At 46.4% G+C, this 23695-nt stretch overlaps 1 protein-coding gene across 29 annotated transcripts in view; it reads left to right on the top strand.

The window, feature by feature from the left end:
* The window catches only part of Osbpl3 (oxysterol binding protein-like 3), a 176689-nt gene that overhangs the window by 144853 nt on the left and 8141 nt on the right, over positions 1 to 23695 (top strand). For all 29 annotated transcript variants that reach the window (NM_001427811.2, XM_087658077.1, XM_087658082.1 and 26 more), the window contains 7 exons: positions 1361 to 1611; positions 4818 to 4955; positions 12169 to 12232; positions 15474 to 15552; positions 16334 to 16478; positions 21512 to 21656; positions 23442 to 23568. In NM_001427811.2, the coding sequence (NP_001414740.1) occupies positions 1361 to 1611; positions 4818 to 4955; positions 12169 to 12232; positions 15474 to 15552; positions 16334 to 16478; positions 21512 to 21656; positions 23442 to 23568 (949 nt within the window). The remainder of the gene's footprint in view (positions 1 to 1360; positions 1612 to 4817; positions 4956 to 12168; positions 12233 to 15473; positions 15553 to 16333; positions 16479 to 21511; positions 21657 to 23441; positions 23569 to 23695) is intronic.

Here is a 23695-nt window from a genome sequence, read left to right as displayed (position 1 = left end):
GAGTTCAGAGGTTTTGGTCTTTGGTCATTTGCCCCATTGTTGTGGTCTGTGGAGAGGCAGAGTATATGATGGAGACAGTGTAATGGAGCAGGGGTGCTCACCTCATGGAGCGCACAAGCAGAGGCAGGAGGAAGGAGCAGCCTCAAGGGACTGCTCTCTCCAACCCCACCTCTTGTCCACTCTGTACGAAGCAGAGCCCATCAACCCGTCAATTTCCTGACCGACCCAGCCAGCTCTCCATAACTGCATCCATCAGCTGGGGTATCGAGTCTTCAACCCATGAGTAGAGGGGCGGGAGATTATTCCACATCTACTCAGTTGCCTTTAAAATAATGGTTGCCTCACGTGAACCAAAAGTCTAAACGCATGTAGAACCTTCATGACATTTCTCATCTGCCGTGTGCTGATAAAATGATTGGAAAACCAGACAGTTTGTGATGTTCACTAACTACTCCTGGATGTTGCTGGGTTTTCGTCGCATTTATTTATTTATTTATTTATTTATTTATTTATTTATTTATTTATTATTTTCGCATCATAGCTGGACACTGACAGTAACGAGTAATCTGATACATTTTATGATATGTCTATAACATGGAATATTTTTACAATTACTAAAAATGATACTATTGAAGAATTTAAATGACTAAAATGTATTTCAGACAGCTGACTAAGCAGAACTTAAAAGGGTCCGTACAGTATGAATAACACAGGTGGAGAATCCACTAACTTACTGGTAGTCCCAAATGTAAATGGATACTATCTGGGTTGGTAGAATATAGATGGAAACTATTTTTTCTCATATTTTTTTTTAGAATAAATACAGTTTAGCCAGTAGATAGGACACAACTATTCTGGAAACATTTCACTGGAAAGGTGAAAGCAGATGATTGTGAGTCTAAGGCTAGCCTGGGCTACAGAATAAGACCACATCTCAAACAGAACAGTAAACACACAGAGTTGATTTTTAGAATTTGATGTGTTTAAGCTTTTGAATTTTTATCAATCCAACCTCCTACTGGGATAGAAACTCTATTTCCATTCCCATTCTGAATCTGAAAGCTGTGAGGAGCTAGCTTTTAGTGGGAACTTAAAGGTCTCCCCAGGAATAGCTTGGTTTATTTAGCAGTGCTGGGGGTTGGTGCGAGAGCACATGCTCCACTACGGAGCTGCACCCCCAGTCCTGAGCTTTGCTATTTAATTCTTCAGAAATTCTTTTGCCAGTCTCTAACTTTCCAGCATACACTGGGTGACTGAGTTCTGATAGTGCTTGCTAGGGGAGGTTATAGTCTTGGATGACTTTAAGTGGTGAAATAAAAGCAAAAGCTTCCCGGAGTCAATCCGATTTCACTCCTTTCAGGTCCTGTTCTCGAAAGTAGTGGGGAAGCCAGGTCCAAAAGGCGGACCAGCCTGCCAGCGCCGGGACCCAACACCAGTAGCGTGAGTGTGTGGAGCATCCTGCGCAACAACATTGGGAAGGACCTGTCCAAGGTGGCCATGCCGGTAGAGCTGAACGAGCCCCTGAACACACTGCAGCGGCTCTGCGAGGAGCTAGAATACAGCGAGCTTCTGGACAAGGCTGCGCACATGCCCAGTCCCCTGGAGAGGATGGTGAGGCCCCCACCTCCCACCTGAGTCTCCTGAGCCATTCTGAGCCCAGAGGCCTAGGGGCCAGTCCTCATTTTCTGATTGCTCCTAGGAGATCATGGCTATTTCTCAGAAATAGGCAGTCCTCCCCTACCCCGGCTGTGAGCAGCCACCGCATCAGAAATTGCTTTAGGGGGAAGCAAGGGGCTCCTGCAGCTGGTGCCTGGGGGCGGGTGTTTCTGCTTTTCTTGTGCTTGCTCTTTCTCTGGAAGCTTCTGTCTGATGGTTCTGATAGGTCTGGCTGGAAAAAAAACATGGCTTTAAGCTGTGTTTATTTTTACTACCCTCAGAATTTAATCTCTCGAGTTGTTTCTCTCATCCAGAGTAAATTTCCCTTGAGAATGTTTTTGTTTATTTCTGGAATTGTCCCATTTGTTCCTACACTTTTGGAAAATATCATTCACAGAAGGACATTATACCAGAAAAGTTCCTCCCCCTTCTCTCCCTCCCTTTCTCCCTCCCTTTCTCTCTCTCTCTCTCTCTCTCTCTCTCTCTCTCTCTCTCTCTCTCTCTCTCCTTCCCCATAGAGTTATTTAAATAAGCAACTTTGATTGTGAAACTCCTGAGAATTTTAGTTTAGGAAACCGTTCTTCCAGCCTCCTCATATGTGAGCTGGTGTAGCTGGGTCCTTGCCTGTGTAGTGAGCTGGGACTTCAGTGTCCACCTGCACCCGCACCACCTCCACACATGCAGTTCTCACTTGCTATTTGCTTACTGACCAAACCTCCCCCAGGGGGTGTGGCTTCACAGAACTAGGCAACAACAATCCCACACTCCCTGTGACAGAGGATGCAGACCCTTCAGTCTCCACACAGCCCACAGTTCTGACCCTCATAGAGCTTCTTAGCTGCCATGATTTGGAAATGAAAGGGGACCCTCAGATCTTGCTAAAAGAGACATCCTGTGGTCATTTGGTCTGATCTCTGGGGTCTTCTCATCAAAGAGATTTTTCTCTCTTCATACTAATGATCAAAAGTTTCAAAAACCACAAGTTGTGATTTTGCCCTTTTTTTTAAATTTCCCAAAGAGAATGTCCGCTGAAGACAGGAGACAGGAAGCTTCTAAAGCAAATGGTAAAAGTCGGCATTTATGGCAGCTGGTTCAAAGAAAATGATTCGCTTTGAACATGAAAATATTCTAAAGTGTGTCTCTCTCCTGTGGCAGTTTAGAGCCCTTAAGATGTTCAACAGTTGAGCCCTGCACTTGACCTTGAACAGTTATTTGTGGGAAGCACAGTGCTTCCAGCCTGGAATCCCACACTGAAGCTGAGGCAGGAGGATTGGTGCAAGTTTGGGGCTGACTGATTCCTATTCTTGACCTGGACAAAAGTTTGAGCTGAGCATAGTATAATCACACCTGTAGTCTCAGCACTGGGGAAACTGAGGCAGGAGGATTGGTGCAATTCCAAGCCAGCATGGCCTATAATATGAGATCTTGCCACAAAAAAGAAAGAAAGAAAGAAAGAAAGAAAGAAAGAAAGAAAGGAAGGAAGGAAGGAAGAAAGAAAGAAAGAATAAAAAAGTTTCAGGCAAGACCAAATGTCCTGAGCATGGCCAAGGGGCTGAAGCCACAGCCCAGATGTTTCCTTTCCTGCTGTGCAGTCACCACGTTCTCCTGTGTAGGCTCCTTGTGTCACCAAAGGGAAGAGTTTGTTCTGCCCACCTCTCCTTACTGCGGGTATCAAGATTAACACTGTTGTTTAGTCTGCTGTCATGTGTTTGTGCATGTGTGTGCTCGAGTGAGTTTATATGCACCACATGTGTGCGGGAGCCCTCAGAGGGCAGAAGAGGATGAGGTTGTGGGTACTGGGAACCATGCTCTGGGCTTCTGCAGGGGCAGCAGTGCTTTTAAACAACAAGCCACCTCTCCAGCCCTGTGGTTTACATTTTAAAGGAGACTCAAGGTGTTTGGCATTCCATATAGACAGTGAGCTTACTGTTTGGTGTGTCAAAAGCTAAAGAGATGGAGGGGAAATGGAAATGGAGACAGCGTAGCCAGTAATGTGTTTGTGGTATAAGCAGGAGGACCTGACTTTGATCCCTAGAACCTCTGAAAAGACTGTCAGAGTGGTAACCCTTAGCCCTGGAAAGTGGCAGGACAGGTGGCTTCTTGGAGCTTGCTGGCCAAATTAGTGATCTCCATGTTCAGTAACAGACCCTGTCTCAAAGAACTATGGTGAGGAGCAACTGAGGAAGACACCTGATTCTGACCTTTCGCCTCCATGACATGGCACTCGTGCGCACATGTGCACACACATATAAACACAGCCAGTTATAGGTGAGCTGAACTGGGTATGGCACACCTCATAGGGTGGTCAGAGAAGAATCTTGAGGCCTGCTACTCTTCGACATTAAAAATAAATCTCTTTTACTACTGTCACATAACTTTGAAGGGAAAACAAGATACAGAGAAGAGAAGAATCTGTTTTCTTTGATGCTCTGAGGAAAAAGCTTCGAAAGAGCATGCTGGAATTCTCGTGGTGACGGCCAGGAAAGGATTCTGCTAATCCCATGTGCACATGTAGTTTACACTCCCCTCTTCCCCTCCTCCCCCCTCCTCCTCCTCCCCCTCCTCCTCTCATACCCCTCTTCCCTCCCTCCTCCTCCTCCTCCTCCTCCTCCTCCTCCTCCTCCTCCTCCTCCTCCTCCTCCTCCTCCTCCACCTGTCAGTTTTCCTCACAGAAAGGCAGAATTCACATTGTCCCTAGTCTGTTGCCTCTCAGGGCGCATCAATGCCTCTCACAGTTCCTTTGATCAGTGTGATTTTTAAGTTTCTGGGTTTCTACTGTATCAATTGATGACTAGTTGAGTGTATTATATTTATGAATTTAGGGGATCCTTTGACGTCCCTGTACTCTTACCACCTGCCCTGATACCCTGACATTGGGTCTGCCCAAACTGCCTGGCTCCATGTAGGGCATTTAGCGTTGACCTGCTGTTGGGTGAATTTCGTCCCCTCAATCAGATCTTGGCTTCCAGATTTCAGTCACCAAAATAAGCAGGCAATTTAAACTGGTTGACTTGCCTCTGGGTCCAAATGAGCATTGTTTAAGCCTAAGTTGCTTGAGTTGTCTTTAAAACCAAAGGCCAATCCTTGTCTTTCTGAAATAGAAGGTTTTATTTCTTGGTGACACAGAAGTAAGCCGGCCCCTTCCCTCCTTCTGCTCACAGGTATACGTGGCAGCCTTCGCCATCTCTGCATATGCATCCAGCTACTTCCGGGCAGGCAGCAAGCCATTTAACCCGGTCCTTGGAGAAACGTACGAATGCATCCGACAGGACAAGGGTTTCCAGTTTTTTGCCGAGCAGGTGATGTGTGCCCTTTGTGTTTGTGGAGAGCATTGCTTTGCCTGCTATTTAATGTGCTTCTGAAATATTTATTTCCCCCTTTTGCTGGTTTCAAAAGGACTGAGATAATTACAGACTTAGCCACATAAAACCAAGGATCCATTTTCTCCCCATGGAAGCCCAGCTACCATCCACGGTACACAGGCCTCAGTAGCTCTGAGCACCTGCTGGGTTACATGCAGCAGCAGCAGCAGCAGCAGCAGCAGCAGCAGCAGCAGCAGCAGCAGCAGCAACATTTGTTCTCCTTCAGATCATTAGCAAAAGGATGTGCCGAGGTGCACAACCTCTGACCAGAGTGTGACCTAGAGGTTGAAAGTGTGTTTGAACAGTTAGCTCCACCATTAATGAAGCCCGGCTGCCTGCCTCTCAGAGTGGGCATGGCCATATCATTTCAATGGCCTAGAGTTTTATTCAAGAAGAATCACTCACGTGTGTATTTATTCCTTAGAGTAATAAGCTATGTCTTTTTTTTAAATGTTTACTGTGTGCCTGGTACTATTGCAGATGCCCAGACCCCACAGTGGAGTGGGAGGCCATAGAGACAGACAAGAGACCCTGTCCTCACGTAATGGATGAGCATGTTGTCCTTATGTGGCCTGGGGTCCACTAGATCCTTCCATGGACGTTAGCAGGGAAGGCCCAGGAGCCTCACAGCTCACATTAGGAGTGCAGTTCTGTTTCTATAGGCTGCGGGACTCAGGGCAAGTTACTGAACCTCTTTCTGCTTCAGTCTCCTCTTTGAAGTGGGGGTGACAGCTACAGTCAGTGATCTGTGGGGATAGAGGAGGGTCTGGTCTATGAAGTGTGGCTGCTCTGTGAGATGCCTGTCCTCATTGCTGTGCGAGGGCTGTCGTGTCCCGGGGAATGAATACCCCGTGTGTTTGCCCATGTGGAACACTCCTTCAGCTAAAATAGACATCGTACCTTTAGAAAGATGAAAACCACCTCTCTCCCCTTTCAGGAGACTAGTCATCGTTGCTTTGAAATATTTCTCTCCCAACTCCTAGAAAACTGAGGAGAAAGAGGAAGTGGGGGTTGCTAAAACACTTTGCTCTGATTATTTTTGTCAATGGATTTGCATTATAGGACTGGGAGAGACGCGTGGTGAGCTTGGCTTTTCTGCCGCCCACTCTTTGCCTCTCTTTTTCTTTGAGATGATCTCACTGCAGATGCAGTCTGGCCTCAAACAACTCTCTTCTTGCCTCAACCTTTTGAGTAAAGGGATTATGGGTCCAAACCACCACACCCAACCTCCAAGAAACTGAAGAATATGCTGCTTTTCTTAATATAGTATAGGCTGGGAGCAGTCATGCCTCAGGTAGGAGGGTTGACAGTTCAAATCCAATCTCGGCTCCATAGAGGGTTCTAGAGCAACTTAGGCTGCCCTATCTCAGAAAAAAAAGAAAATCATGAAAACCAAATCCTAAAACCATTGTGTCCCCTGGAACTCAGAGGACAATGAATATACAAAAGCCCAGAAGTGTATCACCAGTGTCTTCCCAGGTGAAAATAAGATAAATATTGCTTAATATGGGCAGGTGGGGGCTAAATCAGTAGGTAAGGGATCCAGTAATCGGTCTGATTCAAATTCAGTTGGGTTATTTAAATACCAAACTCAAAATGGAACAAGAATAAATGAAAACATGATTCGGTTACCATGGTGTTATATGCACTCTTGTGAAGGAAAAAAAAAAAATGAAGGCCCAAAATAGCCCCAAACTACAGCTGACAATCAGGGCAGGAGGAAGAGCTGTGAGGGGAGAGGGGCATGTGCTGTGGAAAGGTGAGTGGCAGTCCTCGAGCTCAGGAGCGGTGGCACCAGTCACCGGATCTGCCAGCACATCTGCTGTGGCGCGGCCTGGGTCCAAGGACAGGTGCCCATGTACTCAGAGAGATCACCAGAGAGCGCCAGATACCTTGGTCTGTATGAACTGGGTCCTGAGGCAAAAAGCAAAAGAGGCTGGCTGTTGTTTGCAGCACAGGCCGGGCCCGTTTGCTCAGTGTGCAGCCTTGCATATGCAACCTCAGACCTTGGAACCTTGACTGTGCCCTCTTCCAATGGGAGTAACAATTCATGGCCCATAGAAGGAGGCTGGGACAATAATACACTGACATGAAAGAATGCATGGTTATTGCTCTTATATTTAGAGAGAACTTTTAAACACCTTTAAATAGAGTGTTAAGAATAGTTTAAGGGGAGTGACGGAAGCCTAGGAGGTAGGGTAAGATCTGCTGTACCCCCCTGCTAGCACAAGAGTCTGAGTGCTGCTGGTCAGACAAAGAACAAGCTCTCAGGCAGCCTTATGCTGGCTTTGCTGTCATAATGACCACTGGTCCTGGTAGAGACAGAGCCATATCCTTTGTCTGGATTTTAGCCTTATGGCTTAAATGGCTGCTGCTTTTAGTGTACCCAGGAAAAGCTGAGCCTCCTGGGACTGGGATGCTACCACTGTATGTATTTGCTGGGACAGGCGGATTTTCCCCATTAGCAGGTTATGTGGGAAATAGGAATATAATCACAGGAGAGTATACAATGTGAAAATATGTCTTCTGCCATAGAAGTGATCATGGCTTAGGTTAGAGTCTCCTATTTCTGGGGTGCTGGGCACACCTCAGCTCTTCGTGTGCACACACACACACTCACACACACACACACATACACACACACACACACACACACACCTTCCTCCTGTCCTTATGCAAGTCTTCACTCAATGACACTGTATACGAAGCCCTCTACTGTGATGTATCTAAGACATAGCATCCTTGTCATTTTATGTCCCTACCTGCTTGTGTGGCTTTTCTGCTTCTGGCCCAGGAGACCATTTGCCCAATGGAAGCAGCGTGGGGCTGCACTTGTCCAGTATGAGCAGGTGACAAGCTTTTGAAATTTGGGGGGATTCCAATTGGATCCCTTGGAACTGAAACTATGAGAAGTTATGCCCACTTAGTGCGGTATTAGGAACCAAACTCCTGTCCACTGCAAGAACAGCAGGAACTCTTAGCTGCTTAACCCTCAATCCACCCCCCACCCCCTTTATAACCCTTCTTTCTTTTTCCTGGCTTAAGATGTAGTAAAAACAGAGATGGATGAGGTTACCCTACTCAGGATGCTAAGGCAGGAGGATCCCAAGTTTCAAAAACAAAGAATCGAGACTAAAAAATTAGCAAAGACACAGCCATTTGGGCTATCTCTTCCTGTGCAGAGAGGCTTCCAGCCCCAAAGATCAAGCATCAGCTGTGAATGGGCTCATTCTAAAGGTGTTCATTCAAATGGACAAGCCCTAGACTTTCAAACTGGTGTCTTGTAGTGTTCACATCTGAAGACACTGAGAATAGGTGTTAGCATCAGTGTGTCGAAGTCAAAACAGTCTCTGACTTCACTCTACAGAGAAATGCAGCACAGGAAAGTTAGAAAGGTCAGATTAGAAAAAAAAAACGTTTTAAAATAGTGACAGGATATTTGTTGCCTTGAAAATGAAGCCTGTGGAATGGACAGACAGTCATGGGAGATCTGTTAGGAGGATTCTATAAGAATCCAGTCAGGTAGGAGCAGTCAGGGTGAGGAAAAGTAGTCAGATTCTGTATCTATTGTGAGGTTTCAGCAGGTAGACTGTGACTTTTTTGATTGATTATTTGGGGCTCTCAGGGGTTGGGGATTTAGCTCAGTGGTAGAGCGCTTGCCTAACAAGCGCAAGGCCCTGGGTTCGGTCCCCAGCTCCGAAAAAAAGAAAAGAAAAAAAAAAAAAGATTATTTGGGGCTCTCACATCATGTACCCTGATTGCATTCACCTCCTACTCTTCCTGTCTGCCCCCCTCCTGCGCCCCTTGACCTCTGCTCTCCAAAAAAAGAGGGGGGTGGATGGGAGAAAAACAACTATTCCGTGTTGTTCACATACTCACTGGAGCATGGTGGAATTCCTAGTGGCCCCACCCCTTTCAGGAGAGATGGCCCCGCCTCTCACCAGCCACTGAGGGGCTCCTACTAGTCGATGGTTTCTGGAGGCGTGGATGCAAGCAGAGAAAGATTTTTTTTTTCTTTAAGTGGTCTTGAAAAGGCACCTGAAGGGTTTAGGAGGCACAGGAGTGACATCTTTGGATGCAGTCCCTGCTGTGCACAGAGAGAGCACACCGTGGGTTCTGGGACCAGGCATAGCACATCAACTGGGAAGGTAGTGGGCAGCAGGTTCTATGCCAAAAGCCCCTGCTTCCTAGTTTATAACATAAGGTTAATGAAGACAGGAGACTACTCTGTCTTCATGAAACAATTACAACTCCGTCTCTCCTGAGCCAGGAAGAAATCACTCAGTGTAAAGGTGCCTGCCTCCAAGCCTGACGATCTGAGTTCCAGTCCTTAGACCCACATGGCCACACTGACCTACGAATTGTCTGCTGACCTCCACACGCTAACACTTAATACCCAAACAAATGCAAAAGAAGTTTAAAAAATTTAAACACACACACACATACACACACACACACCCCTTTTGAGTTCATCTAAAGGCAATTGACCAAACCCCATTTTATTGATCTGCTATCATGGTTTTAAAAGATCATGTGTGTATTCTTATCAGATGTGTATATCACAGGATCTTCTTTAGTCCCTATGGGCTGTTGCTTCTCCCTATATGGCGAGGTATCCAAGGCCTTCCACAGGACCCACATACTTCTCCCTATTTTATAAGATGCAGAACTATCACAGAGCAGGGACATGGTGTTTGAATACCACAGTTTGCTTTGAAGTTTGTATTTGGTGATCGTCATAAGCGCACCAGGTTTCTCGTGACAGCTTTCTTACTCTCTCCTACACTCCGTGGCTCCTGCCCCACTCCACAGTGGGACGTGTCAGCTGAGTAGAGACCTGAGGTTGGAGGAGTTAGATTATTCTAATTTAACTGCGTGCAATCCTGGGGTTTAAAACCTGACTAGACTATTTTGAGAGCTGTCCCATGGGAGAAAGGCGGGTGATAGAGCTCTTTGTGATATGAGCTATCCCCCAAGGGGTTGGACTTCTAAAACTAAGGACAGAGAGCAGCAGAGGGCTGCCTTAATTATAGGAGTTGGGTCCCTGAGCTAGTGAGAATTCCTCTCCAAACCTGCAGAGAAAAGTAGGGGCCTCGTGGCGTCAGACAGCTAAGAGGACACATCAGGGACAGCAGGGTTCCGTCTCCTACTTCCCATAGCTGGGATTTCGTTGAGTAATCCAAAGGTGTGGGTGCTATTTTTGTCTTTGTCTGCTTCCCAGTCTGTCAGTTAAGGCTGTGGCTGGCCGCTGGGGATCCTTCAGCCCTGCAGCTCCCCATATACCCGGGTACCGGGTGGTTTGCAAAGCAGGTTCCTCAGCACAGGTGGGCCCAGAGCAAGGCGTGCGACCATCCTGTTTCCTCACACACCTGCTCGTGCCAGGTAGGGCTCAGGACTGAGCCGTTAAAGCCACTTTTTTTTTTTTTTTTTTGATAACAATTTTGAGAACAGTTCAGCAGCTTAACACTGAGGCACAGACACACTGACACGCTGACACTACTGACTCTTCAAAAACTGCGGTTTGGGAAACTTGACCCATCTGGTTTCAGCTTGACTCATCTGGTTTCAGCCTCCGTGTTGCTCCTAAGAAAGACCTTGGGTAGATAGATACTCCAAAGAGAAAATATCTCCGTTAACAGCTATTGAAACCAGAGAAATTTCTGGCAGGGTGCTGCCAGTATGACTGCTTCTGTTTTGTTCTGGAGTACTGATCTGGTCACCAGCAGAGCCCTGAGTGCTACTGAGAGAAACGAGAGAGGGCACACAGCTGCCCCCGTTTTGTTTTTTGCTTCTTAATTGATGGATGGATAATTGGTGGGCCCCCAGTGACAGCCTCTGTTTTGAGGATCATCCCTTCTAGGATGTACTTAATCAGTATTTCTTTACGTATTGAAAAACACATTTTTTCTTTGTGAGCATGTTGTGTGTTCATGCATGTTTGCACATGTGTATGTGTTCACGTGTGTGTGTTTGTGTGTTGGCGGGTACATGGGTGGAAGCCAGAAGAAAACCTTGAGTTGTTCCTCAGGTGCCATCTACCATGGTTGGGCTGTTGTTCTGCGATAGGGTGAGACAGTGGTCTGGTACCCATCAAGTAATCTGGGCTGGCTGACCAGTGGAGCCCAGAGCATGTGTCTCTGCCTAGTGCTGGGAAGGCAAATGCCAACCCAGCTTGCTTATGTGGGTTCTGGGTCTGCGTTCAGATCCCCATGCTTACACAGCATCTACTTACGGAACCATCACCACAGTCCCAACACATTTCCCCCTTCATGATTGGTGAACTTTCTTCAATGGCCGTGATTAGACCTGCTTGACAGAGACATTATTCTTTTTTTTTTTTTTTTTTTGGTTTTTTTTTTTTTTGGAGCTGGGGACCGAACCCAGGGCCTTGCGCTTCCTAGGCAAGCGCTCTACCACTGAGCTAAATCCCCAACCCCCAGAGACATTATTCTTAAGAATTGTCTAAGGGGTCAGGGAGTCAGATGGCTCAGAGGATAAGGGCGCTGGCTGACAAGCCTTAGGACCTTGAGTTCATTCCCTGGAACCCACAAAGTGGAAGGTGAGAACTGGCTCCCACAAATGGCTTTCACACTTCCACATATGAGCCACGGTGTGTAAGCGTGTGTATGTGTGTGCACACTCGCCCATGCACAGTGAGTTAATGAGTAAAGAAATAGTTTTAAAGAACTGTCTTGGGTTGACTTCATCAGTGATTTAAGAGTCTGGACTTCCATGACTCAGTTTCCTGAGCCGGAGGGAGATATGGTGCTGTTACTTGTATAGTAACGCCTCTGAACAGCGACTCTGACCGCTTAGTCGGAATACTGGCAGGTCTTTTCAAAGCATGTCAAACACAGTGCTGGCCGGGGAGGGTGCAGTCCTCCAGCGTCCCTGCTTTTATTTTATACTGTTAAGATCTCACCTGTGTCCTCATCCCTTGATGAGGGCTTGGCTTCAAGGAGGCCTCCATTCACAGCTTTCTTCCCACCAGAGCAGAAGAGCTGGCCGTGTCAAGAGCGCCCTCTTGAGGATACACTTGTTCAGGCTGCAGCACTACCCCTTTGCCCACAGCTCAGCTCAGGGGAAAGGATTTGACTTTACAAGCAGAGCGGTATGAACTCAAACTGTGTTTGTCCCTTGTTTCCATCAGGTCAGCCACCACCCGCCTATCTCCGCCTGCCACGCCGAGTCCCGGAACTTTGTTTTCTGGCAAGGTAATGTGCTGATCCGTTTGACCTCCTCCACCTTCATAGCACTAAAGGTTTTGTTTTCTCTGGGGATCACTCTGTCCCCATTGTTTGATCTCAGAGCTTCTCCTCACTTTTCCCCTGTAACTTATCTCACTTATTACAGGATTTATAGTGTTCCCAGCTTTTTGGCAGAGGGTAGGCAGCAAATAGATTCCTTGCTTTTTTAAAATTTAAATCTTGTTTCCAAAACTACAGTTGACACCTGACTTATATTCATCTTTGTTTTTATGAGTATCTTTTACCTACTTAACTCCCCCCTCCCAATTCATTTGGTGTCTGTGTGTCTGCGCATGCGCGTGCGTGCGTGCGTGCGTGCGTGCGTGCGTGCGTGCGTGCGTGCATAGGTCAAATGATAACCCAGGACTGGGCTTTCATCTGCTGTCATGTGGTGTTGAAGGACGGAACTCATGTTGTAAGGATTGGTGACTTCCTGCTGAACCATCTCACTGTCCTCTTGGTCTTTTGTTTGGTTGGTTGGTCGGTTGGTTGGTTTTGTTGTTTCAAGTGTTGTTTGGAGGTTTTCTTCTGTGTTTCATGGTTGTTGTTCTCTTGCTTTGTTTTGCTTTTGTCTGGCTTTGTTTTTCGTGCTCTCAAGAGCATAGCCAAACGTTTAGGAAAGGCAAGCACTTATACCACTGAGGTATAGTCTTGGCCCATCTTTATATTTGGGGGTGGGAGGTTGGGGGGTGATTTTTGGTATTGAAGTTTCTAAAACTTATATTTGGAGATGGGTGAGATGGAAAGTTGCTCTAAAAACAATGCTTCGGATTTTTCCAAAATGAGTTAGTTCTGTTAAATTTTCATTTGTTCACAGGGTTGGGGTACAGGAGAAGCTGAGCATCTCGGGTTTTGTTTGTTGGAGAGAGAGCTCCCGTAGTCCAGGCTAGCCTCGAATTCTCTTTATAGACTAGGATGGCTTGGGACTTCTTATCCTCTGGCTTTACCACTCCCATACCTGGTTTATGCAGTACTAAGGACTACACTTGGGTCTCGTGCACTATGCAGTTACCAAACTGACGTACATCCTCAGTTCCTAATCAAGTTTTAAAACATTTTTCTTTATTAACATTGCCATTTGGTTCCCATGCCGTCTTTATACACACTTCTGTGTGCACATATATGATATTTAAAACTGCAAGAGCATACTGTTTAATACTTCCCACCCATCCTGCTCTGTTACCCACTTACTCTGTCTGGAGGTTGTTAATATTATTAGTTGAAAAGTAAAAGTTAAGTGTTTCTCTCTCTTTTTAAAAGACTTATTTACTTTTATTTATCTGAGTACACTGCAGCTGTCTTCAGACACACCAGAAGAGGGCATTGGATCTTGTTCCAGATGGTTGTGAGCCACCATGTGGTTGCTGGGGAATTGAACTCGGGACCTCTGGAAGAGCAGTCAGTGTGCTTAACCACTGAGCCATCTCTCTAGCCCAAGTGTTTCTTTTCTTTAATCTTTTCTATCGATGCTTCACCTGAGATTTGTTTGCTTTTTGAGAAAACCCTCTGGAAATGTTTGTCATAAGGCTCCTAAACTTCTGCCTGATAAATCTCATTGGCCCTGTAAGTGCTGCTTCTTTGATTTCATAAAGCCTGCATTTTTATTTTTAACAAGAGAGCCTTCTCAAAATCCTTCCCTGGGTGATCCCACCTGTTTCCTAGGTGTAGGATCCTTATCTTCCTCATCTCATCTCAAATTTCTCTGCCCTTTAACTAAGTTGTTTAGATCACTTACATTTGTTGTGTTTATAGATGTAGTGATTTAAGTGTGCCTTGTTTTTTATTTGTCAAATCTGTCCCTTATATCCCCCTCTCCTCTTTTTATGCCTTCTTTTCTATTAGTTGAACACTGTCTGTCTGTCCATTTTACTGGATTATATCTGTAGCTCTCTGTTTTATGCCTTAGTTGTTACTTCAAGATTCATATTATGTATCTTTAAGGTACTGCAATCTGCCATCAACTGGCGAAACAGCAAAGCAAACCTGACGTTTGGAAGATTGTGCGTGTTACAAGTGTAGCAATGTGTTGTTATTATCTCTTCTCAAATCCAATTCTCCAGTTTCCAGTTTTCATACCAATTTTATTGAAAAATATATTCATACACTATATTGTTTACCCACTTAAAGTGTCTAACTTTGTGGTGTTTTAAAATTAGCACAATTAATTTTAAAATAGTTTAATCAGTCCAAAACCAGCTTCTTTGGCAAATATGCTCTCCCAGTTTCCTTTAACTTCACCATTTGCAGTATTCCATTGGAGGAGTCCTCCCACATGTCTCTCCTGGACTTCAGCCACACTTCTCCTAGCCGCCCTGCCTCTGCCTCTCCCTATAGTTCTTGTCTCAGTGCAGTGAATGATCAGGTCCTGCTTCCCATTCTTATTCTCCCTTCTCTCTCAGTGTCAGCATCCACAAATTAGGACAGCTGACATCACTTATAAACATTCCCTTCTTTTCTCAGCCTGTGACTGTTTGCCGCTCCATTTTCGCTTCTCCCCGTATGAACGCGCTGCCCCACAGCTGTGGGCTTGACTCACTCGTGCTGCTCCCTGAGCAGCCACAACCGCAGCTTCTCTTTCCACCTTACTTTTAACCCCTCCTGCTCATGTCCGTTCTCTGTATGGCTCTGACTTTTCTGCAAGTGTTTGTCTTGTTCCCTGAATGTTTTCAACTTAAAAAAAGACTTATTAGCCAGGCTTGCAGAACCATTTCTTCAATCTGACTCTCTCTACCCAAACCCTTAGATAATCTCAGACCTATAGGACACAGCCACAGTGGACTCTTATACCTCTGACCCTTTAAATACTATTTTCCCAACACTGATTTCTCTATATCCACAAACTCATTTGGATTCTACAAAACCCTATTTATGTGGCTCCTTCTGACAAGCCTCGTTCAAGGCCTTCCATAGACATAACAGCCTTCCCTTCTGCCCCCTGCTCCATCTCATGCTACAGCCCAGTGGGATAGCCTGTGGCTGCAGATGTGAGCCCGACTTGTTTCTGCTCCATGTTCATGCTGTTGACTCTTTCAAGAGGACTTTGTCTTACAGCCTTGCTTCCCTGGCTCTGGTTTTGGGTGCCCAGTTGGCATTGCTAGCACATGAGCGATTACCTCCACTAGAACTAATTTGACTGTGACCGTTACAGAGTGACCAGACTCTGTCTAGCTGTCTTGTTCAATATGTGATATTTGATATTTCATTTCAGACGTGAGATGGAAAAACAAATTCTGGGGTAAATCCATGGAAATTGTCCCGATTGGTACTACCCATGTGACTCTGCCTGCGTAAGTTTCTCTGTGTTTGGAATGCTAGCTCTCAGACCAGAAATCTACGTTCGGGGCAGGATGCCCACCATTCCCCTGGCTTGGAGACTAAGCTTTTTCTCTTTTCTTCACCTGGCAGTGAGTTCAGGTAGCTTCCCCTGGCAGGCTCAAAGTCTAGTGATTTCTTTAACAGGATGGAAATACCCACTTCTGACAGCCGCTCTCTAAACTGAGGTGATCATTTTCTTTATAATTGTGGTCCTGTCTCCCTATCAGAATTCCATCAGAGTCCCCAGGCCCGTAGGCCAGGCTGTTGGGAATCACGTGCTGCCATGACCTTTTACCTGAGACTGTTGGTCAGGCTGCCACACCTTTCTTGTCACTAATGGCCCTCACCTGCCTCATAGGACGCGTGGGAAAATTAGATGTCATGTATAAAGCACTTAGAATATCGCCTACTATTTCCTCACAGTTGCTACTTAACTCTGTAAGCAGTGCCTGAGTTCTTTTTTATGAAAAAGATATAATGTGTAATTAGTAAGGCTTCCTTCTAGTGGCTTCCCCTTCATAGGGAACTCTCCATGCTTCCTCTGTGGAAGGGAGCGGCTGGTGGTCCAGAAGGGTGACAGCTGTGGGGGTTTCTGGTTCAGGAACCTCAGCTCACATGTCACTCCGAGACGTATCTGACGTGGGGTCCTCAGCTGAGGGATGCATTTCCTGCCTCATTGTATAAAGTAAGGTGGCTGCAACAGCCGTGGCTAGCCCTACTGGGACCCATCTTTGACTCATTGTTCTCTTTCAGGTTTGGAGATCACTTCGAGTGGAACAAAGTGACCTCCTGCATCCACAACATCTTAAGCGGACAGCGCTGGATCGAGCACTATGGTGAAATTGTCATCAAGAACCTGAGAGACGACTCCTGCCACTGCAAAGTGAACTTCATAAAGGTACCTTGAGTGAGCACGCACTGATGCTGGAGGGCTGAGGCAGTGCCAGGTACCCAGGGCACGGGCTGCCTTCCACTCTCACCTGACTGAGACGTTGACCCTGCCTGCCTCTCCTACCATCTGCCCTCAGGGCAGGGCAGAGCCTGGGACACTCTTTCATGAGTTGTCCTCTGACCATGACACAGAGACATGAAGATGTTGTGCTAAGTGGATAACCTAGACGTGAAAGGGTATATTCTCTATGAATCAGATGACGTGAAACCCAGAAGAGCCAAGTTCATAGAGAAAGAGAACGGGGTGGGGGTAATCAGGGTCCGAGTGGAGGGGAGGATAGGGAGTCTGTGTGTCTGGCTTCGGTTTGGAGTTTCTGTTTGGGAAGGTGGAAATGCTCTAGAAATAGATAGCAGTGACAGTTGTACAACACTGTAGAGTACTTCCTCCCTGTCGTTGAGCAGTAACTCTAAGAAGTTAAAATGAAGCGGACTGGGTGGGGTGTACATATAATCCCAGCATTTAAGAGGCTGAGGCTGGAGACTTGTGAGTCAGAGAACAGTCTGCGCTGTATGAGACTGTGTTATGGAAAAAAGAGTGAGGTAGGGGACAGTTGTGCTTGTCTGCTTTGGCGCGAGAAGAGGCGTGGCCAGCTGGTGCTTTAATGGAGCGTTTCCCTCTGTGAAGGGAAAATGGCGCTTGGTGCTCCCAGTGGCGGCAGCACTTCCAGCCACCCGCCCAGGAACCCTTTGGATCTGTGAATGAAACACACACACACACACACACACACGCACACACACACACACACACACACACACACACACACAAGCTTATTTTTGAAATGCCTTGGCTAGCTCAAAGGCTGGGCAGTTGTAATCCTCTGCCTGGCTGTCATAGATTTCCCTCCAGTGATCCTGACTCGGCACCCTCTAAACCTGTGATCTCTCTTTGCTGCCCTATTCCTTCTGGGCGACCCCCTAGTCTTTGCTGCCCAAGACGCTTCTAGGCAGCCCTCCCAGGGGCACATTCTTTCCTTCTCACCTACATTTCTGATGATTTTCTCTTTGTAGCTCTGAATCTGATCTGTCTCCTTACCAAACCTGGTGATTCTCCTCCCCCCTCTTCCAGTTTCCCTCCTCTCCACCCAACCATTGGCCGTTAGCTCTTTATTGATGGATCAAAAACCATTTGGGAACAAAGACCTTTTGTGTTTGAACAGGCAGATTCCCGACTAATTCAAAACATTAAAACCAATCCCCACCATCTCTTACTTCCCTCTTCTCAAGTAGAAGTCTGCCTCCTTTCAATGACCCACAAGGCTCTGCACCGTCAGCACTGCCCACTCTCAACCCTGGAATGCACGCGCATACACAGTGCATTCACATGTATGACACAGGTACATGCTCATGCACACCCTTAGGTATGCACACCCTCATTCCTTCCCAGCCCCCGCCCCTGCTGCCCTCTCACCACTGTCTGCCTCCTCAGCCACTGACCACACTCCACTCTTGTTTCACTCCTCCCCCACCCCGCCTCCTCTCCCCAGGTGCTGATGTCACCACCTCGCTCTCTCTCCAACTTTCATGATCAAATTTTCTTCAAGGTTTTTGTTAGCACAGGAGTTAGTTTACTCATTATTTCTTTACCTGTCTGTCTGTTGTTCTCCATACCCTCCTTGCCACCCCCAGTTTCACAGCAGTAAAAGTCTGGTTGGTCCTAGTCATCCTCCAGCCCTGGCTACAACTTGATTCGAAGCACAGAGGCTTAGAACCTTTACAGAGAAATGAAAGGGCCACAAATTCAAGAATAGATGTAGGGTCTCTCTCCAACCTCCTTGATTTTTTTCCCCACCCCTTTTCCCCCTAGACTCTTCTTGCTTTTAAAACTCTCTCTTGTACATAAAGTTGCTTGAGAGCAAAACCCTTGTCAAAGATGTTTGTACCTAACTGAGATCAAAATCCTGAGGGTGACTTCATCCAATCCTCTGCACCACGTATAATTCACAAGGCATTTGTGAGGCTGATTGGGGTTTTTATGATAAGTTAGAAGTCAAATGAGGTTGCAGACAAGCATAAAACTGGCAATGACTATTTTGGGGACAAAATTACTTTGTAGAAAGTTTCAAAGTACAAAAATACTGGAAAGCTTTGCCTAAGTGTTTTTCAGAAAGAAGCCAAAGGCAGCAATGTGTTCCTCTAATCCAGGAAGAATGGCCGTCCACATCTCCTCAAAGGAGGGTGCTCACTTCCTTATCTGGGACCAGAGGAAGAAGGAGTTAATGTGTTTGCGTCCAGGCTTGCCTCAAACTCAAAGCAGTCCTCCCGCATCAGCCCTCAGAGTACTGAGAGCCCTGGTATACACTGCTATGCCCCACTTTACAGGAAATATGCTTGTAGGTTTTGGAGACAAGCATTGGATGTTGAAAGAATTCGGCTGCAGATGCCAGGCACCTTTGGGGGCGTGGCCGTCTCCTCTGTGACTTTCCATCCAGTCATCAACATTGGATTTGTTGATAAATGTTGTAAATGGAAATATCCGGCCCCTACTACCCAATAACGGTCTGGGCTCCTTTCTTCCCCACCACTTTTACAAGGCTGGAGCACTCACTCTAATTTCCCTTCCTTGGCTCTGCCACGGATGTGCCCACTTCTCTGCATTTTACCAAAGCTTGGAAGGGGAGAAACTGAGCCGGCAGAAAAAGACCTGGAAATGTCACTCAGCCTTCTCGCTTCACAAAGATGGCTTCTGTTTCCACTGGAAATAGCGCTGGGGTTTTTGATTATGGAAGAATGCCTTCTGTTCAGGAAGGTTTTTAAGGGTGGCCAGGTAGTTGGAGATTTCCAGAGCATCGACTCTAGGGAGTTGGCGCTCCCTCTGCTGGCTGTCTGTGGTACTGCGTAAGCAAGGCTGGGTCGTGCTATGGTCCTGGGAGAAGGAATGAGCCAGGACTAAAGCAAAGTAAGCCACAGCAGGCAAGGCTGCCTCACAGACCACCATGGATACGTGCTGAGGCTTGTACAAGGGCCCTGCCGCTGGGACAGGCCGAGAATGGGGGAAATAGTACCAACTGCATGAAATGACTATTTTCTTCAAGTAAAAAGAATTATGAGTTAATTTTAAATTGCAGGAGTGAAAGTTCCCAGGCCTCAGTCACAGTGACGTGCCTGGGGCAGCTGCTAATGCACTGGCCAGTTAGCACTAGCAAATGCACTCGCTGCGTGGCAGCGTCTAAGAACCGAGTTTTGTGTCCCTGTCGCATGAACGTAGAAAGGTACAGAGCCTGCCCAAACATTCGTCATCCGGTTACAGAATACAGACGGGAAGTTACCTGCAATTTTCATTAGATAGCAGGAGTTTTGTTCTGGTTTGGTTTGGTTGATTGATTTTGTTTCGTTTAAATCCAAAACCTAGATAGTCTGTGGCACAGGCTAAGAAGTCCAGAAATAAATCTACACGCTCATACTTAATTAATTTCAAAAAGGATCCCAGTAACACATGGTGAGAAAGGGCAGTTTCTTCAAGAATGCTGTTGGGACTACGGGATTTCCACATGCAAAAGGGAAGTATTTGTAATCTGATACAGTGTTGATGATACAGTGATACAGTATAAATCACAGAGTGAAACTCAGTTGCAAGAAACAGTGGAAAAATGGAGAGCTGTGTGTGGGGGTGCACCCCAGTCAGACCAACCTTTGGGACTCAGGAGAGTAAAGTAAAGCAGGAAGACACTGCAAGAGCTTTATGGGCAGATCCCATCTCAAAGTAGATGCTAGAAAAAGTGCAGTGAGATGGGCTTGAGGTTAGAGGCTTCTGTTGCAAGTCTGAGGGACAGAATTTGGCATCCAGAACCCATGTGGTAGGAGAGAACTGACTCCTGAAAGTTACCTTATGACCTCCATGGGTGTGCTGTAACACACACACACACACACACACACACACACACACACACACACACACAGAGAGAGAGAGAGAGAGAGAGAGAGAGAGAGAGAGAGAGAGAGAGAGTGTGTGTGTGTTTTCAACAAAGACCAATGGAGTTACAAGCACAGCTCAGTGGCAGTGGGCCTGCCTCCCAGAAAAGGGGGAACCAAAAGTACCTAAAAAGACATCCCTAAAAGCCAGCCGTGCAGACAGCCAACAGCTAGATGAGTGGATGTTCAGTATCACTAATCACACTAATCGTTCAGGAAATACAAATTAAAACCACTGGGAGACGTCACCTCATTGCTGCTTGGAATAGCTATCACCAAAAAGATGACACAACTGAAGAGTCGGGAGACCTCGCACACTGCTGATGGGATGTGAGTTAGTGTGGCCTCTGAGGAGAATGGAGGTCCTCAAAACACTGAGCTTCTCTGGGCCCTGCAGTCCCACTCCTGAGTAGACGGCCAAAGGACACGAAGACTCAGAGCTATCGCACTCCCGTGTTCATCGAAAGGCTGATCACCAGGGCAAAGGGATCTTCAGCCTAAGGGCTCTCAGCACATGGATGAGGTGCAGACTCAGATGCGTGCTGCGGGGCCATGGAAGGGGTGCAGCCCCATCATTTGCAATCCGTACATAGGTGAATGCAGTAGACACTGTGCAAAGTGAAATAAGCCGAGCCCATAAAATACCACATGATCTCATCTGTAAGTGGAACTAAAAATACTGACTCCTAGAAACAGGAAGTAGGGTATTAGTTACCAGAGGCAGGGGTGAGGCCTAAGGAAATTACTGATCAAAAGATGCAATCTTCTGCAAAGTCAAGAGAACCATTAACAGTGTACCTATAGACTTGAAAAATGCCAGCCACTTTTTTAAGTGTTCTCACCTAAATAAATGTGAGGTAAAACGTGTTAATTAGCTTGAGTTAGCCATTCCATAGTGAGTACATAGATAAAAACATAAAATTTGTGTTTGTTTACAAAATAAATAACCCGTAACTGGCCATATAGAAACACTCTTACAGCTTTTTTTCTTTCCCTTGAGACATTGTGTCATTTAGTCTGTAATTAGTGAATACTGGAGTCCTACCCAGACTGTTCTCATCTGCATCCTAGGCAAAATACTGGAGCACTAATGCCCATGAGATCGAAGGCACGGTATTCGACCGCAGTGGGAAGGCTGTGCACCGGCTGTTTGGAAAATGGCATGAGAGCATCTACTGTGGCGGTGCCTCCTCCTCCACGTGTGTCTGGAGAGCAAGTGAGTGTCCACCAGATCCCAAGCATAGAACAGACGAGTGGCTTCCTCAGGGCAGGGGGGCATCACTAGGAAAGGAGCGGCCTAGGCTTCCCAAAGCATGCAGGGTCCCCTGACTGCTCTAACCCCAAAAACCTCCCTGTCTCCCTTGTAATCCCAGGACACTCCCCCTGGAGCAGCTGTGTCAATAAAGCTGTGGAAGCCCAGGCTATACCAGCAACCCTTTTGTCTTTGTATCTGAAAAGAGCCTATTTCCAAGTTGAGGTTGTTTTCTTAAACTATTGTCCCACATGTCGAGCAGGGAGGAAGAGGAGGACAAAAGAGCTTCTGACCCTTCATCTCCCTTTTCTCAAAAATAAAAACTTCGCAGGATTTCCAGCGAGTGTGCCTTTGCAGCACATCAGCCTGAAATGGGTCCCAAACCATCCCCATGCTAGTTGTGGGCATGAGGGAAGGCTCGGTTCACCTGAACTTGGTCTGGTGTTCTGTTAGATGTGTACAGAAGATGTGGCTGTAGGGCCAGTGGTGTCCCTTTCAGTGGGCTGCAGCCACATCTTCCTCTATCTTAAAGGTTACCGTGGAGCTGGAATCGTGTCCCAGTTGTGTGTGTGTGTGTGTGTGTGTGTGTGTGTGTGTGTGTGTGTGTGTGTGGCACCCACAAATCTGCATGGACAGTCTCTCATTTGCTGAAAGCTCTCACGGATCACTGTCAGATCTTTACCATTCTTCCTTGACTTTGTCTCCATGTGGACCTCCAGCTCCTCTGGCCTGTGTTGAAGGAAACCGTCTTTACTCTGGTGGGTGAGGGTCTCAGCTGGAAACCCCATGGAGCTGTGTTCCCATGCCCAGGCTTAGGATGAGGAACACACACTGGGATTAGCTGCCAGAGGGCCTTGAAAAAGCTTCCAAAGGTGTGTCTGTGGCAGAGTTTATGGAAGACATTTATATGTGGATGTGTAACCAGCAAGTGTTAAGACTATAAGGGAATTTCTGTATTGGATCTCCCTTGTATATACCTGACCCTGATTCTTAGCTAAGATCAAAGTTAGGGCAAACTAGAACCTAAAGTTCTAACCCTGGGATGTGAGATTTCCGGGGCTGAGATGTGGTGAAGAAAAAGGCAAGGAGGAAAGAAAAGAATACTCGTATTGACCGCCCTTTGCTCAGCATGGTCGCAACTGCTAGGAAGTTCTAGGAGTTTGGCTCTATGAACTTGGGTCTGATGCAATGGGAGTCTAGCTGGTTAAGAAAAGGTCTACTGGGTTTATTTATTTGATCTTTAAGACGCCGTTGCATGTGTGTATGTGTGTACATAAGTACGCATGCATGCGTGTGTACCTGTTTGTGTGTGCCTGTGCCTGTGCGTGTACGTGTGAGATATGAGTGAAATGTAGAAGTCAGGACAACTTTGTGCAGAAGTCAGTTCTTTCTACCGTGTAGATTCTGAGCTCCATACATCAGTCTTGAGTGGCATCTCAGTGGGCCCCTGGTGTGTATATTTGAATAACAAATTCTCTGATAGTTCATACAGTACAGATGCTTCACAGCACTGAATAAATTCACTACAGGACCAAGGCAAAGAGACTGAGAGCCCGAGATAGAAAACTCAGACAGGAAAGCCTACAGAGAAATACTCAGTAGCTGCTTGTTAGTCAGAATATTTTAATCGAAACGGAACAGCTTAGAGTTAGAGAGAAAACCTAGCTGTCCTGAGATGAAAAAGATGAAGGAATTAAGCTAACATAAACGAATTGCAAATGAGACCTGGGTGGTTTATTTCTCTTTCAGATCCCATGCCGAAAGGCTATGAGCAGTATTATGGCTTCACACAGTTTGCATTAGAGTTAAATGAAATGGATCCTTTGTCAAGGTCTTTATTACCACCCACCGACACTCGTTTTAGACCAGATCAAAGGTAAGGATGTTTTTCAAAGCTCTTTCTCTCCAGAGACATTTAAAACAATCTACAAACAGTGGCATTCACAACTGCCTGGCCCCCTGGAGTCTGAGGCTCTTACTGTCCATCAGAAACACAAGGATAA

This window comes from Rattus norvegicus, chromosome 4, assembly GCF_021556685.1.
Source record: "Rattus norvegicus strain SHRSP/BbbUtx chromosome 4, alternate assembly SHRSP_T2T, whole genome shotgun sequence".
Taxonomy (NCBI): Eukaryota; Metazoa; Chordata; class Mammalia; order Rodentia; family Muridae; genus Rattus; species Rattus norvegicus.
This window is presented reverse-complemented; position numbering and strand designations above follow the sequence as displayed.